General features: G+C 31.9%; 2 protein-coding genes across 4 annotated transcripts; both read right to left on the reverse strand.

Annotated features, from left to right (window-relative positions):
* Window positions 1-1535: 1535 nt before the first annotated feature.
* Window positions 1536-4576, reverse strand: LOC137815237 (OVARIAN TUMOR DOMAIN-containing deubiquitinating enzyme 4). 2 transcript variants are annotated; one of them, XM_068618341.2, is made up of 5 exons: window positions 4358-4576; window positions 3855-3976; window positions 3106-3146; window positions 2862-2960; window positions 1536-1877 (listed from the first exon to the last, which is right to left on the reverse strand). In XM_068618341.2, the coding sequence occupies exons 1-5, from the start codon at window positions 4380-4382 to the stop codon at window positions 1712-1714; spliced, it is 453 nt and encodes a 150-aa protein (XP_068474442.1). In that variant the 5' UTR covers window positions 4383-4576; the 3' UTR covers window positions 1536-1711. The 2 variants fall into 2 exon arrangements, with proteins under 2 accessions (XP_068474442.1, XP_068474441.1); XM_068618340.2 differs by having other exon boundaries at window positions 4337-4506.
* A 2640-nt stretch (window positions 4577-7216) lies between these two features.
* Window positions 7217-12077, reverse strand: LOC137815236 (U-box domain-containing protein 7). 2 transcript variants are annotated; one of them, XM_068618339.2, is made up of 6 exons: window positions 11725-12077; window positions 10767-10847; window positions 10310-10495; window positions 10049-10156; window positions 8552-9711; window positions 7217-8144 (listed from the first exon to the last, which is right to left on the reverse strand). In XM_068618339.2, exons 2-6 carry the CDS (start codon window positions 10815-10817, stop codon window positions 7349-7351), a joined length of 2301 nt encoding a protein of 766 aa, XP_068474440.2. In that variant the 5' UTR covers window positions 10818-10847; window positions 11725-12077; the 3' UTR covers window positions 7217-7348. The 2 variants fall into 2 exon arrangements, with proteins under 2 accessions (XP_068474440.2, XP_090151229.1); XM_090295103.1 differs by having other exon boundaries at window positions 7217-8118; window positions 11725-12032.
* Between the last annotated feature and the right edge of the window lie 2056 nt (window positions 12078-14133).

A 14133-nucleotide genomic window follows, 5' to 3' on the forward strand; every position in this document is an offset into this window, starting at 1 on the left:
ACCTTTTCAAATTTGTCTTAGTCATATATTAATATACACAAACAATTTCATAATTTTAGTTACTTATATCATTTTAAATAAATATTAGTTATTTATTATCATTAAAATTTGTAAAAAAAAATATATTATAATTCGGGTATTTATAAATAAAATAGTTATAAATTAATTAACTAATTGTTAATTAAATGTAAGTACTTAAGCTAAAATGAAAATAAAAATAAATAATGTTCCTATCTAATATTTTAAACTAAGTTCCTTCACTCGTATCTGTAAATAATAGTATTATTCAACTTCTAAAATATGTACTTTTTTAACTAATTTGATAATCACTATTTCAACAATTGGCAACTATCTCTTCACCAATCAACAATTTGAAGATGTAACAATTGAGAATAACAAAAGTCATAAAAAACTAGTGACAAAAACCCTTCTTAAGAGTCTTAATTGCTCAAAGACTTGAGAGTTATGTAATGATAGATGGGTTTCAAATATAATTTGAATACTGCATAATAAAATAAATTTGAGTAAATAAAACCAAAATAATAAATAATTAAAGAAATAAATGATAATATGAAATAAAATAAAAATTGAGAATATGGACCTTAATTTAGCAAAAAAAAAATATGAAAGCTTGGAAAAAAACACATTTTGTAATCTAGCATTTTATCGCTAGAACAATCGTAAAATTATAATTTAAATGAAAATATTATTAAATTTTGGAAGCATTTATCTCACATAAAAACATAAGGGGATATATCCCAAGATCCTTTTTGTGAGTGTTTATTTGTTCTTCACTGTGTAGCAGCCCTTCAAAATATTTTTACTTTTTATATTATTACTGCTATTATTATATCACGCATTTATTTATTTATTTATTTTAATTCAGTAATTTAAAAAATAAATGAGTTTCACAACTACAGTATTTGAATGCTCACATTTTTTGTGTGCGAGGCCCAACCGGTCGAATTTAGGCCCAACAAGGGCACTTTAATACATACCTTCTAAATTGAGAAAGTTCTTAGGTTCCACTAAAACATTCTTAGTTTTCTAAAAACTAGTTAGTGTCCTTGCATTTGAATTGATTCTTAAGATTTACAAGAAATCTATGGTTCTTTATATGAAGTTATTACAATTTCTATATGTATAGGTTGGGGTCGGATGATTCCGAGATATATCAGTATCCAGTACTGATTGACCGATATATTTAAATATAAAAAGATAAATAATGATTAACAAGAATAAATCGTACGAAAAATTAGATAATACATATTTAATTATGGTGTGTGTGCTAAATTTGATCCAAATGTAACATGATTCATTACCGTCATATAAATAAACGTAACAATTAAGACAAAGGTACGTCATTATTATCGGATTTATTGCACCGAATACTAAACACTTACTTGAACGTCGTATCATTGTTTACAGGTTCCCTCTCGATCGAGAGGTGAAAGTAACGAGCTAAGAGCGAAGAAAGAAAGCAAAGTAAGAAGTGAAGCAACCCTAAATTAATTGTTTAACCCGCTAGAAGATCATCCCCTCAATAACACTATACAATATTATATTTATTCTGTTCATTAGCTTGTCTCAAACATTAGAATTTCAATTAGCTACCACAGAGAGATTCATACATAATATATACCATGTTTATGTGCACATTCTCAAGCTCTTCAGTTATAGGAAAGAGCATGAACAACAGGATTAAAGCTAGCTAAGACTGCACAAAACCAGTGGAAGTCTTCAATAATGCATCATAGTGGCCATAACCATGATAAATCACTCGAATAGGGTTATCCTTCCCATATTCCTCACCATATTCAGCTATAACTTTAAGGTTACTTGAATTCTTATCCTGCATGACCACTGTTATAGGCATCCTAGAACCACAAGATATATATATCATTCAATATTTTTGTTATACCATCAATCCAATACAAGAAAATCATTCAATAGAAACCAATTTTAGAGACAAAAAATAATTAGTTATTATATTGTTAAAATTAGATACTATTTTAGAAACTAAAAAAAAATTATTAATATCTAAAATAGTTTTTATTTGTACTAGGACGACCGAATCAACTACGATGAGTCGGTCAGGAACTAAACCATTCAACCAACCGACCACACTGAGAAGGTCACGTGACGATACGTGACCGACCGACCCATGACGACAAGCCATAGGTTGACCAAGTCAGCAGGGTTAATCCACGATTAAGAGTTGTTTAATACAACCTGAAACATGAACCAACCCCCTAATCTGACTCACCAACAAAGACCCATTAAGGTAATATAAATAGCACAAACTACAAGGAACAAGTACGTCATTATCTACCGTACTCTGATATCCGAGTGCCGACACCCTAACTGACTTGAGCGTTGGAGTGCCGGTTGCAGGTACCATCCCCGCCTGTGAGACCAGACGACCGAGAGGAGTAAGGTGAAACATGAAGTTAGCAATGATAGTGACTGACCGAAGGGAGTGGAAGAAGCAATCGTTCTCTAGGTCCCAACACCCGTTCGAGAACACTATTATTGATAAATAATTTTTAAATTGGTATTTAATTAACTACCAAGATTTTAGATATCAACTTTAAAATCTAAATATAATTAGTGGTTAAAACTTAAGGTAGCTAATTAGATACCAATTTAGAAACTAATTTACCAATAATAGAAACTAATTTAGATCTAATAGTATCTAATTTAGCTACTATAGAAACTAATTATTTTTTGTTTTTAAAATTAATTTTTATTTAATAATTTTTTAGTAGTGATGAGTATGATTTTGACAAAATAATCATAATTTGGAACTAACTGATATTCATGTAACTTGGAAGAAATCAATTGAAAAAAATGGACTTAACTGTAGAACATGTGAGGACATGAGAAGTTCAGGTTCTCCTCCCCATATGTGAGGCTTTCGCATCTGCACTGTATATGTTTCGAAGTCACCTTCTAGAAACCTGTGTTACAAGTTAAACACAAAAATGCATGCATCAACTTCAAAACTATGCACTATTATAAGTAAAATATGAATATCAGCATGCCTTGTTGTACAAATATGAAGGCATTTTAGAATGAGAAGATTCAGATTTTAGATAACTTTACCATTCAGTATCTGCCCTCCTCTTGATGAATTCATCCACAACCTGCATCAGAAAAAGATTTAATGTTTTTCCATAACTCGGATCAGAATAGATAAGGTTTGTATCACTTATATATTATAAAAATTTCTTATTTATGATCGATGCAATACAAGAATTTCTCCACTTGTATACTGAATTTTGACAGTATTTTTAGTCCACTTGAAATTTGAGTTTTTCATACCAGAAAACATCAGAAAATGACATATACACTATCTCTTTAAGATGAGTTTGTATGTGGATTTGAGTTTTTTCTGATAGAATACATCATAAAGCAGTATATTTACTGCTAGTGTAAGGAACTTTTACATTGTAATTCAATCACATGGTATATGATAAGTTGGTCAACTTCTACGTAAAGAATAATACCCAACAACCATTTTTTGTTGATTAAGTGTAAAACTTACATTGACAAATTCATACAAATTAAACTACATACTTTCATTATTTTTTTTTATCAACAAATGATAAATAAAATAAAATAAGATATTTTAGGGATGTCGGAGTTCTGGTGCAAATAATCACAACACAAACTTTTTTTCCCTCAATCAGTTGGATATTCCACCGACATTACAACATATAAGTCACATTAATATACTATAACAAGATACAACAACACATCAATATACAATTACATCAACCTCCAAATAATAATACTTTGATTAGTAAGTAGTAGAAAGTGCAATTTTTAGTTAGATGGGGGAGAAAGAGTACTTTGGCTCTAAGTTCATCTGCAAGTTCCTTTTGCCTACTAAGACTTGGAGATGGTTCACCTGATCTGAGACATGCACCATACACCACAGACCTAAACAAACATCTACCGTCTCCTGGAATGCCTGCAACAATGAATCAATCCAAAATATGATGAAAAAACTATGCTACAAGAAGTTAATTATAACAAATTTTCTATTGTGTTGTTGCAACATGCAATGATATATATAGATGCATAGTTTTAAAGTTACTCCTTTCGATTTGAAATTGAAGTGCATGAACTACAAAAGTTACAAGTAACAAACAAATCAACAGCATAAGCATTGCTTTTTATTAAATGATATTTTGTAAGAAAACTAATCAAGTATTACAATTCAGAAGTCTAAATGATTCAATTTTTTTACTGATAAAAAAAAACAATTAAGAAGCCATTGGTGCAGAATAATATAGTAGCAAAGCAACAATATGAAATTAGCAAAACATACTAATTATTGGAAGTTTGTTACCGAGCGATTTTTCTGGCTGTGGCATCACTTGAACAGCAAACTAATGCGAAACCAGAAACTGCATAAATTAAGCAAAAGAATAACAGTATATTGTTCTTGCCTTTTGAGCTTGGAGCTTGGATTATTAGGCATTTTCTCCAAACTTTCCTACTCCTTTTGATCCATTCTTTTGCTTTATTTGTGGCATAAAATTCAGCACAACACTGTCGAATCTGGTTCTCTTTTTTCTCTTTTAACTTTTTCTTTATAACCAATTTATTCTGCCAATAATCAAATGTTTCATAAATCAATGGAATAGACAATTTCTCTATGCACCATATCATTTAAGATATTCCCTCAACACAAAATTTAAAACTCAACATTGTCCTTAACTTTATTTTTCTTACTTATGCAAAAATCTAAAAGTGATTGTTATATATTTCAGATTTTGATATTCGGAAGATCATTTTCGTACTTCATTTAAGCTTTCGGATGGTCATATCCTGAAGTGAGTTATGAGTTCTGGATTTTCATATTTAGAGAATGATGTGCTGTAAATGGTGTTGAGGATTGAGATTCGGAACTTATTTATGTTTGCTTACGGATTTTAGCATCCAGAAAGTTATTTATGCTATACAGATAAGTTTCTGAATGATGAAATCCAGAAGTAACATATTAATTCGGAAGTTGTATATTTAAAACTTTGTGATTTGAGTTACTAATATAAATATCAATATCCAGAAGAAAAAATAATTTAAATCATTAAAGACAAAATGGACATTTCACATCAACGTATTGAGTGCGGATTTAAATTGATATGGAGAATCACCATGGAACGGTTGTATTGTTTTTGTTAAAAAAATCTTATTTTTTGGTCGAGATCTCTTTGTGGCCGTAAAGTTTTGACATTTGTGTTATTCATTATGCCATCACATTAATTAGAATCGTCTAAATGTCTGAGTTGAAGAATTGATTCCCCTGTATATTTGATTGAGTTGAAACAACAACTTTAATAATTTCTGTGTTAGATAGAAATAAATATATGAAATTTTATTATTGACTTATTTTTAGAATTAAACGTCTGAACACTCTTTTACTTTATAAAAAAAAATTTGATATTGCTCACCATTTATAGTACTATTGGATAGTCGAAAAGACTGACTTATAGTGTTATTGGATAGTCGAAAAGGCTGACATAGCTGAGAATGTCAAATGACTCTCTTAATCTAAATATAGTTAAATTTATAATTAATCGTAATTAAGTTAATTTAGTTGTAAATCATAATTAAGATGCGATTGGACTCACGAGCAGACTCATTGCAACTGAGACCCATCTGAAAGATATAAATACTAGAGGAGACCCAAGAGGTAAAGATAATTTTTTTTCTATCAACTCACCTGCATATTGTACTCGGACTAACTTGATCGTCAAAGTGTTTTTACAGGTTTTCTCACTCATCTTGATGAAAGGAAGATTCAATCGGAGACCACCGCACTTGGAGGCCGAAATGACCGAAAGAAAAAGACAAAAAGAGTCACTATAGGAAGAAACCGATCTTTTGTAAGAACACTTATTAATTCTTGTTTGTAAGTTCTTTTATACATATAATTTTTTCAAAGAAAATGACCCGTTGTTGGTTTGAGCTGTTGCTCATTAGATAAATGCATTTTGATTTAACATTTGAGTGTCACACTGGGATGAACCTTCTTTAGAATGGAGTAATGATTTGAAATTGGTGGGTGGCTCACACTATAAATAATACAAACTCTGCAACATGAGATATTGAATATGTCGCTTTGATATACACGTTTTGATAGAACTATCAACCAAACTGGTTGGACCCCCCAATAAATTGTGGACAAAGCTCTTCAACAGTGTGAATATTGGAATCCTATTATTCTCCATTGATAAGGAATTGGTTCTTTGGCCTCCACCTTTGTTCCTTGTCTTGTGTGAAGTTTTGTATTTTGTTCTTTCATACTTTTAATAATTTAAAACACAGTTTTATCCGAACAATTTGTAACTTTTTGGAGGAATAGGTGAACTGTAAAATGTTGCATTGATTAATATGCCATAAAAGTTTTTCTTTTTCCAAGTAAATTTTCTGAAACAGTGGTGAACATTACTAGCTGATGTGTTTAATCGTTTAAAGTCGAGGTCCCTGTCCAGCAATGCTGTTTTTAAGTGTAGAGTTTTAAGAAAAATTACCTTTGAATCGTCGCTAAATTACCTTTGCAGAAAATCATTAGTAGTAACTGCATATGCTTTTGCGCAAAATTTACCACTTCATCGTCACTAAATCATATTAAGGTAGTCATAGTTAGTTTCTTTTCACTGGTTTCCTCAACCTCAAGACCTAATTCACATTTACCTACACTTTAAAATGGGAAAACTAACCCAACAAGCTCGTTGAAATAGCAATGAAATTCGGACACACCCCTTAAATGGTGTATTTGGACACACATATCATATACCAACATTCATAAAATACTCGTAGAATATGTATCGATGAAGTGTCCAATTCAAAAAATATTTGTTGAATTTCTAAAATTCTAACACAATTTTAAGAAAGATAAATAAATTAATTTTCTAAAAACTTAAATTTATTGTATAAATTTTTATTATGATTATAAAAATAAGGAACAAATCATTTTGAAAGTCCTAAGAAACATTTTTCTACTAAAAAAAATTAAAACATAATTATATATAAATTTATGTCTGTCCTACATTTTAGAGATTATACGTATCTTTATGACTATGTCTGTTTCGTATTAATATTCATATCAGTGTCTATGCTACATAGATTCAAAACAGTCCCATCCCCGCACAAAATAATAATAATATGAGATTGATATACAGAGATGGAAGAGACAGGGAAAAAAACACAAATGACACATGACTGTACATCTCTTCTTTGGGAACCAAAAAGTAAGTAGCACCCGTGGAAACGGGTGAGAGTGTGAAAAGCAGGGCCAGAAAAGTTAAGAATCGAAAAGAAATTTACATGAGACTTAACACTGGTAAACAGAATAGCTCTTGCTTTTCCAGAGAAAGCTAATAGCTTTCCCTACCACCTTTCTTCTAGATATTGATTTACATAACGGTTTCGTTTCAGGAGGAGGCATAGACAAATCACTACTTTCAGGTTCACATTCATTTGTCTTAACAGGTGAATGCTCCCGTTGTCGCTGCTCTCGGAACACCATCAAGAGTTTCTGAGCCTTTTCTCTTCCTCTCGAGGTTCCATTCACTGTTAATGACACCAACGCAGGGATAACCCCTTCTTGCAAGACCATCTCACAACATTGCTCACTTCTGTTACACAAAATCAGGAGACAAGAGGCGGCTTGCTCCTGCTCCATGAGCTCGCCGGTATCCAGCGTGGAAGCCAAGGCACTTATGAGTGCAGGAGCCATCATCATTTGCTCTCTTCCTGCTGGAGAAACAGCCAAATTTATCAAAACAGCGAGGCATTTTTCTGTCAAAGTGCAATCACCCTGGTCTACTACAAGAAGGGATTGTAGGCTATCAATGATGCCAGATGAAAGGAGATGTGGAATGTTGGAGGACAAAGTAGAAAGGTTATAGAGTGCATGGAGGGAATCTATCTTGCACTGGACTTCTGTCTTGGTGTGAAGAATCTGGATAAGGAACTGGACAGCCTGACTCGTGCCGATCACGTCCTTGGCTTCTTCAAGGCAAGAAAGATTCAGATACAGGGCGGCTACACAACCATAGGAACTAGTTTTTGATATCATGTCCTCCAACAGCGACAGGATTCCTGCTGATAACATAATTTCCTTATTTCTGTAGAAAAATTAAAAAGTGGGCAACCTTGTGTTATTGATGATTTACAGAAAAAAATTCTATTATTTCTTAACAAACTTGATTGCAACATACTGACTAAAGGGTATAATTCAAGATGGACATCAATAATTTTGCAAATTAAAAGGTTTTGCTGGACCAATGCCACTGTATTTTACTGAAACACAGGTCGACCAAAAATGACAGCTGCTGATATATGGGTAAAAGCTCTTTGAGTGGGAGAGGATGAACAGAACTTGAGATTGTTGTGAAACTGAAGACTTTTTAACCACAAGAAAACAATGCGGTTATGCTATTGAATAAATGTAAGTTGTCAATTTTGAAATAACAATAACTTTTAATTTTTTAATTGTATTAAAAGCAGTTTTACTTTACCATTCAATACACACCTGTTGTTATTCACAGCCAGGTTGAACAGAGCCATGGCTCCATTTTCAAGAGCCGTCACATCTCCTTCGTGCACAGCTGATTGCAGAAATTGCATAAGTGCATCAACAAATCCATTAGCCCCCATAAAAATCCTGGCTTCCTCGTCATCACGCAGCAACAGCCTCAACTGTTCAACAACTTTGCACTTCCTCTTCCAATTGTCCCCTTCTGACAAGACTTTAAGAAAACTAAGATACCGCTCATGATCTTCCTCTTGTGCAGAAAAATCTTCAGCTGCTTTCCCCCCCATTTGCTCTGAGATACCACTCTCTTCTACAGGAACAACTTTGACACCCTTCAACTGGAAAGAGCCAACACTGTTTGCAGATCTTGAATTTGTGGATTCAGTATCTGATAATGCCAACCTCCAGTAGTTAAAATCAAGAGATTCAGGAGGACCTTCAGGAATAGCAACTCCATTCTGTTCACACCAACTAGCCACAAGACCCTTAACACAGTAATTAGGAGTCAATGAAAGATGTGAAAGTTTCTGTTGCGTCTTTGGGCAGGTCTTGTGCCCATCTCTAAACCATTTCTCTATGCAAACCCTTTCATATGTTTGCCCAGAAGCAATTATAACAGGATCACTCATAAGTTGCAGAGATATTGGGCATCGTAACTCTTCAGGCAAAGCGAGCATCTGCCCTGATTCCCTATTACTTGGCTTAAAGTTAAAGGAACTAAGTTTTGAAAGCTGTCTGTCAAAGACATGACAATGACCACCAGTACTGCCATCCTCAAGAGATCTCTGAACAGTGGGAGAACAAGGTTGAGAACCCTGAGAATCATTATCATCAGAGAACTCACTTCTAAATAATTTGGAATATTTCCTCATAAGGTGTAAAAGGTAAGCAATAATTGATTCTTTTCGCCTATCATCCTCAGCTCGAGCTCTTTCTATGAGTTTTTTTAGAGATCTTCTTTCTGCAAGAGCTGCTCTTGAAGAAGTGATTCCAATAGTAGTAGCAGCTAGATGAAAACATTCAAGTTCACCACTGTCATTAGAGTCATTAAGCTTTCTTCCCTTTTGAAGCAATGCAATTAAATCATCCCCAACTTGCTTCTCTGACGGATCAAGTGCAAATACCGTACTTGAAAGTTCATTCACAATTTCATCAATCTGAACAAATGTCATTTAAAAAAATCAAACTGTGAAGATGACTTGAAAAGTGTACCATTTTGCATGTGTGTTTAGATAAAAGTGTCAGAATGCTGAGAAAGCTGAATTCACAGTAATGCAAATAACATGGCTTTTTAATTATTGTGTAAAGAACACGTAAAAGCTCATAAAATAGGTTCCCCCTTGCTCAGATAATCAAAAAGCAATTAGCAAGGCAGAGTAAAAGTGACTACGTAGTAGAGCCAGAATACAGAATGATGAACCTAGAATGGGGGTTGCAAATATAAAAAAGAAAAAAATAGAGAGAACCATAAGCCATATTGTTGAAATTTCTCACCTGACAACCAATAGATTGAGGAACAATATCTTCCACTCGTTTAAGACTATCCTCAAGAGCACATTTAGCCTTTTCAAATTTTAGAAGAACAGAATCCGCGGTTATAGCCTGCACCATAAGTGAAGTCATAAGATACTCTGCAAAATGTCTTACAGATCAAATAACCTTCTCAACCAACATAAAGTAACATTTATGAAGAGCTAAGGTAAATTACATCAGCCTCACACACCAGGAGGTAAAGTTGTACAAAAATAATCTTACCAAGTAAAGTTTACTAGATTCTGAGCAGTGTCGAAGAACATTCTTTGCCTTTTCTAAGGCTACATGCAATGAGCATAATGCCTGAATTCCAGATTTGCTCCTAGGCCTAGCTGCTTCTAAAGAAGGAAATAATAACAATATCTTGCAGTATATTGCAGAAAGACACTTGCACATTTCTCCATGTAACTGCACAAGGGAAAAAATATATATATATTGGTTAGGTGATAGGTCATCTTCACTTAAGTCACACATAAAAAGAAAATTATTCAAATGAGCTTCAAACAGTGTTTGTACCCAAAAAGGAAATTGACTAATACAAAAGCAATTTGTCTCCTCAGTTATACCTTAGTATAAACACCTCAAACAATCTAAGTACTTGTTTTACAAGGTATTAATTTACAATAAAGCATTAGAGTCCAAAACATAACTTGTAATAATTAAAGATATATCATCATACCTTGGCATCGCTTGCTGCAAAAAGATTTTCTTCAACCTCGGCAATATCCATTATATAAACTTAGGCGCTAACTATCCTCAACTGTATACATTATTAAGCAGGATCAAAAAGATTAAAGAAATAAAGTTAGTAAAGTAGGATAAAAATGAATGCTAAACAAGTTTAGAATAAAAAATCAGTCAAACTGCTGCAACCAACTAACTGAACATTCTACTACCAAAGTAGGTAGCAAGTTCATGATAATAACCATAATTCAGAGAATTTAATATTTAACAACAATTAGGGGGACAAGTTCTTCAATCTCTTCTTTATATGCAAAAACCATAAAGTTTCACGCTATCCTCCTTACAAACAAATTAAAAAAAAATATTTGTTAAGAATACGCTACGACGCATTCAATTTATACAATGAAACAAGCCAAAAAATATGTAACCAAAAAAGATATAGTCAAATCAGTGAGGAATTAGATTTGCTAAACCCCCGCTTAAATTTAAAATAAACAAACAACTGCCACCACTTTCTGTTTTCAGCATTTTCTCTGCATCCAACTCACTGGTAAAATATAAGTAAACAGGCGAATTTTTATTTTTTTTGTAGAAATGACATCACGAAAAACAATACACCAACAGCTAAATTCCATAATAGACTGAATTAAGACAAAAACGGAAAACGCAACCAAATCAAATTAACATTATTCCGTCGAAAGGAGAAGAGAAAAGGCGATTGAAAACAAATTCAGGACGTGCAAATTTAAAAAACACATTCACATCTTCATAATTCCACAAAAGAACACAATCACGAGCTGAGATCTTCACTCAAATTCACAACCAGATCACATTCGGCAATAGAAATCGAAAAAACACGTTAATCGTTGAAATTTAAACTTCCGAAAGAAGAGGAAGGAAGAGATTCGGAATCAGAGAGAGTTAGTTAGGGTTTAGGAGAAGAGAAAACTCACCAGAAGAAGAGGAAAAAAGAGAGGGAACGAAACGAAGCATGAGAAGAGGAACGAAAACGCGGGTTATGAGATTAGTAGAAAATTGAGGATCTGTGAATTGAGTTGGTTATGTGAGACAGAGAGAGACAGGTATGGAGGTTGAAAGCGGAGAAGAAATCGTTGGAGGAAGCGCACGAGGACAGAGGGGACAAAGGGAAAGAGGAAATGCAAACTCAGAAGAATGTGAGAGAGAATAGATCACACATTTCCCCTTTCCCCTTCTTCCCTTTCAACCGTAACAAACTCTACAAAAAAAAATTCATCAAAATGAAAACTTTAAATGCTTCTCTTCTTAATACTTTAGTTAATTATTAATTACTCTCTTTAACCCTAAATATAAGATTATTTATACATTATTCATTAGTTTAACTATTATTTATTTCTAGTGATAATGCTTTTCTGAAAATATATTAAAATTATTTTTCGTTTTAATAATTATTAACATGTGGACAGAAAATAATAGCTGCTAAAAAAAAGAGACAACACATGAAATTGTAATATTTATTTATTTATTTATTTAGAGTTTTAGTCTTTAAGTTTTAAAAACGACACAGTTTTATTCTAATTTTTTATTTTATACATGTGTATTTTTAAATTTAAATTAGTCAAATCATTCTTTTATCTTAAATAAACATGCTATCTCTAATATTCGATTCGATAGAAGTGACATGAAATAAATAACTAATCTAAAAACTTTATGATTGTCCAAATCAAATATTTATATTTAATTTATATTTAAAAATATTAATACCGTATCAATGTATATTAAAGAATTTTAGATAATTAATCTTAAATGGGAAGTAACATTTATTATTAAATTATGTCAATAATAAGACTATATACAAAAGGAACGGAAGAGAACATTATCTTATATAAGGTAAAGAAAATAATTCATAAAACATACCATAAAAAGAGTACTTTCAACTCATATTTTACATTATACTTATATTATGTTTTATGTTCTTATTAATTTGAGTATCTTTTGCAGGTGAAACTCATCCATTTTCTTAAAGTCCAAAAAATTTGTAAGGTTTTAATCTGCAGGTGAAACTCATTGAATTTTAACCGATCTGAATTAAATGTTTTAAGTTTAATATCGTCAATACTCTTATCTCAAACCATACCAAAATAATGAGTTTATTTTATATTAAGAAAACAAAATTATAAAGCAAGAAAACTAAAATAAAATAAGACCACCGTTTAATTTGGTTATTATTTATGAACCAGGGCAATTAATTAGATGTTTTGATTAAAATATAATTAAGATAAAGATAAGTTGGAGACAAATTTTGGCTTTTTAAGAATGAAATTAATGTTGTTTTTCTCTCTCTCTCCCGCTTCACCGGCCGACACTAGCCGACCTCCATATTTGTCGCATAGCAAACCTGTCATTTGTCATGATAGTTGCTCGGTAACAAAATTGTCCCTTTCATTGCTTTTTTTCTTTTCAAAACTAACCAAAATCTTCAGGATCTATCCGACAACTACTTTTTTAAGATGTTGAGTACACAAATAATGGATCAAAAAATATCTTCTTTGTTTATTTATTGTTCTAATACTGTTTAACTGCTATTAATGTTAGTGTTATGTTCCTAAATCGTCATTGTTTTGCAATGCAGTTTGATAAGACCGTGAGAGAAATTTGTCTCCACCGTCCCATGGAAACTTGTGAATTCAATTAAAAAAAAGCAGATACATGTGCTTCTTGTATTAAATTTCACCCATGTTTTTTTGTTATTTAAATAAGCCATTTTTTTATGAGCTGTTGTAGGATTAGTTTATCAATGTTATTCAAAATATATATATATATATATATAATTTTATTTTTATTACTTTTTTCAAACGGGATTAGAGTTAAGAGAATGATTGTTATTCTTTTTGGGTCGGTCGGTCTATTTTTTTTCTTTTTTCTTTAAATGATCTTCGTACTCTCCTTTAGTATATCAATGTTATTCAATATATATATATATATATATAATATATATTGATTACTTTTTTCGAACGGGATTAGAGTCAAGATAATGATTGTCTTTCTTTTTGGGTCGGTCAATCTACTTTTCTCTCCTCCTTCTTGAAATGATCTTCATACTCTCCTTTAGTTGTTCTACTATTCGTTTTCATGAACTCCAAATTTAGATTATACATGTAAAAAACACTCAGACGTTTGAGTAAGATTTGTACTTATTAATAAAAAACTCAAAGAAAATACGATAAGAAAACTTATTATACCAATGAAACTACTTTCTATGAATAAAGTATGAGTTAGCAAACTTATCAACACATGTATTCTCTTTATGGAAAATGTGGGAAACCCTAAACCTGATTTTCCACATTAACGGTTTCACACATTACAAAGCATCAAAGGAACAT

Source organism: Phaseolus vulgaris, chromosome 1, assembly GCF_051622355.1.
Source record: "Phaseolus vulgaris cultivar YP4 chromosome 1, ASM5162235v1, whole genome shotgun sequence".
Lineage (NCBI taxonomy): Eukaryota > Viridiplantae > Streptophyta > Magnoliopsida > Fabales > Fabaceae > Phaseolus > Phaseolus vulgaris.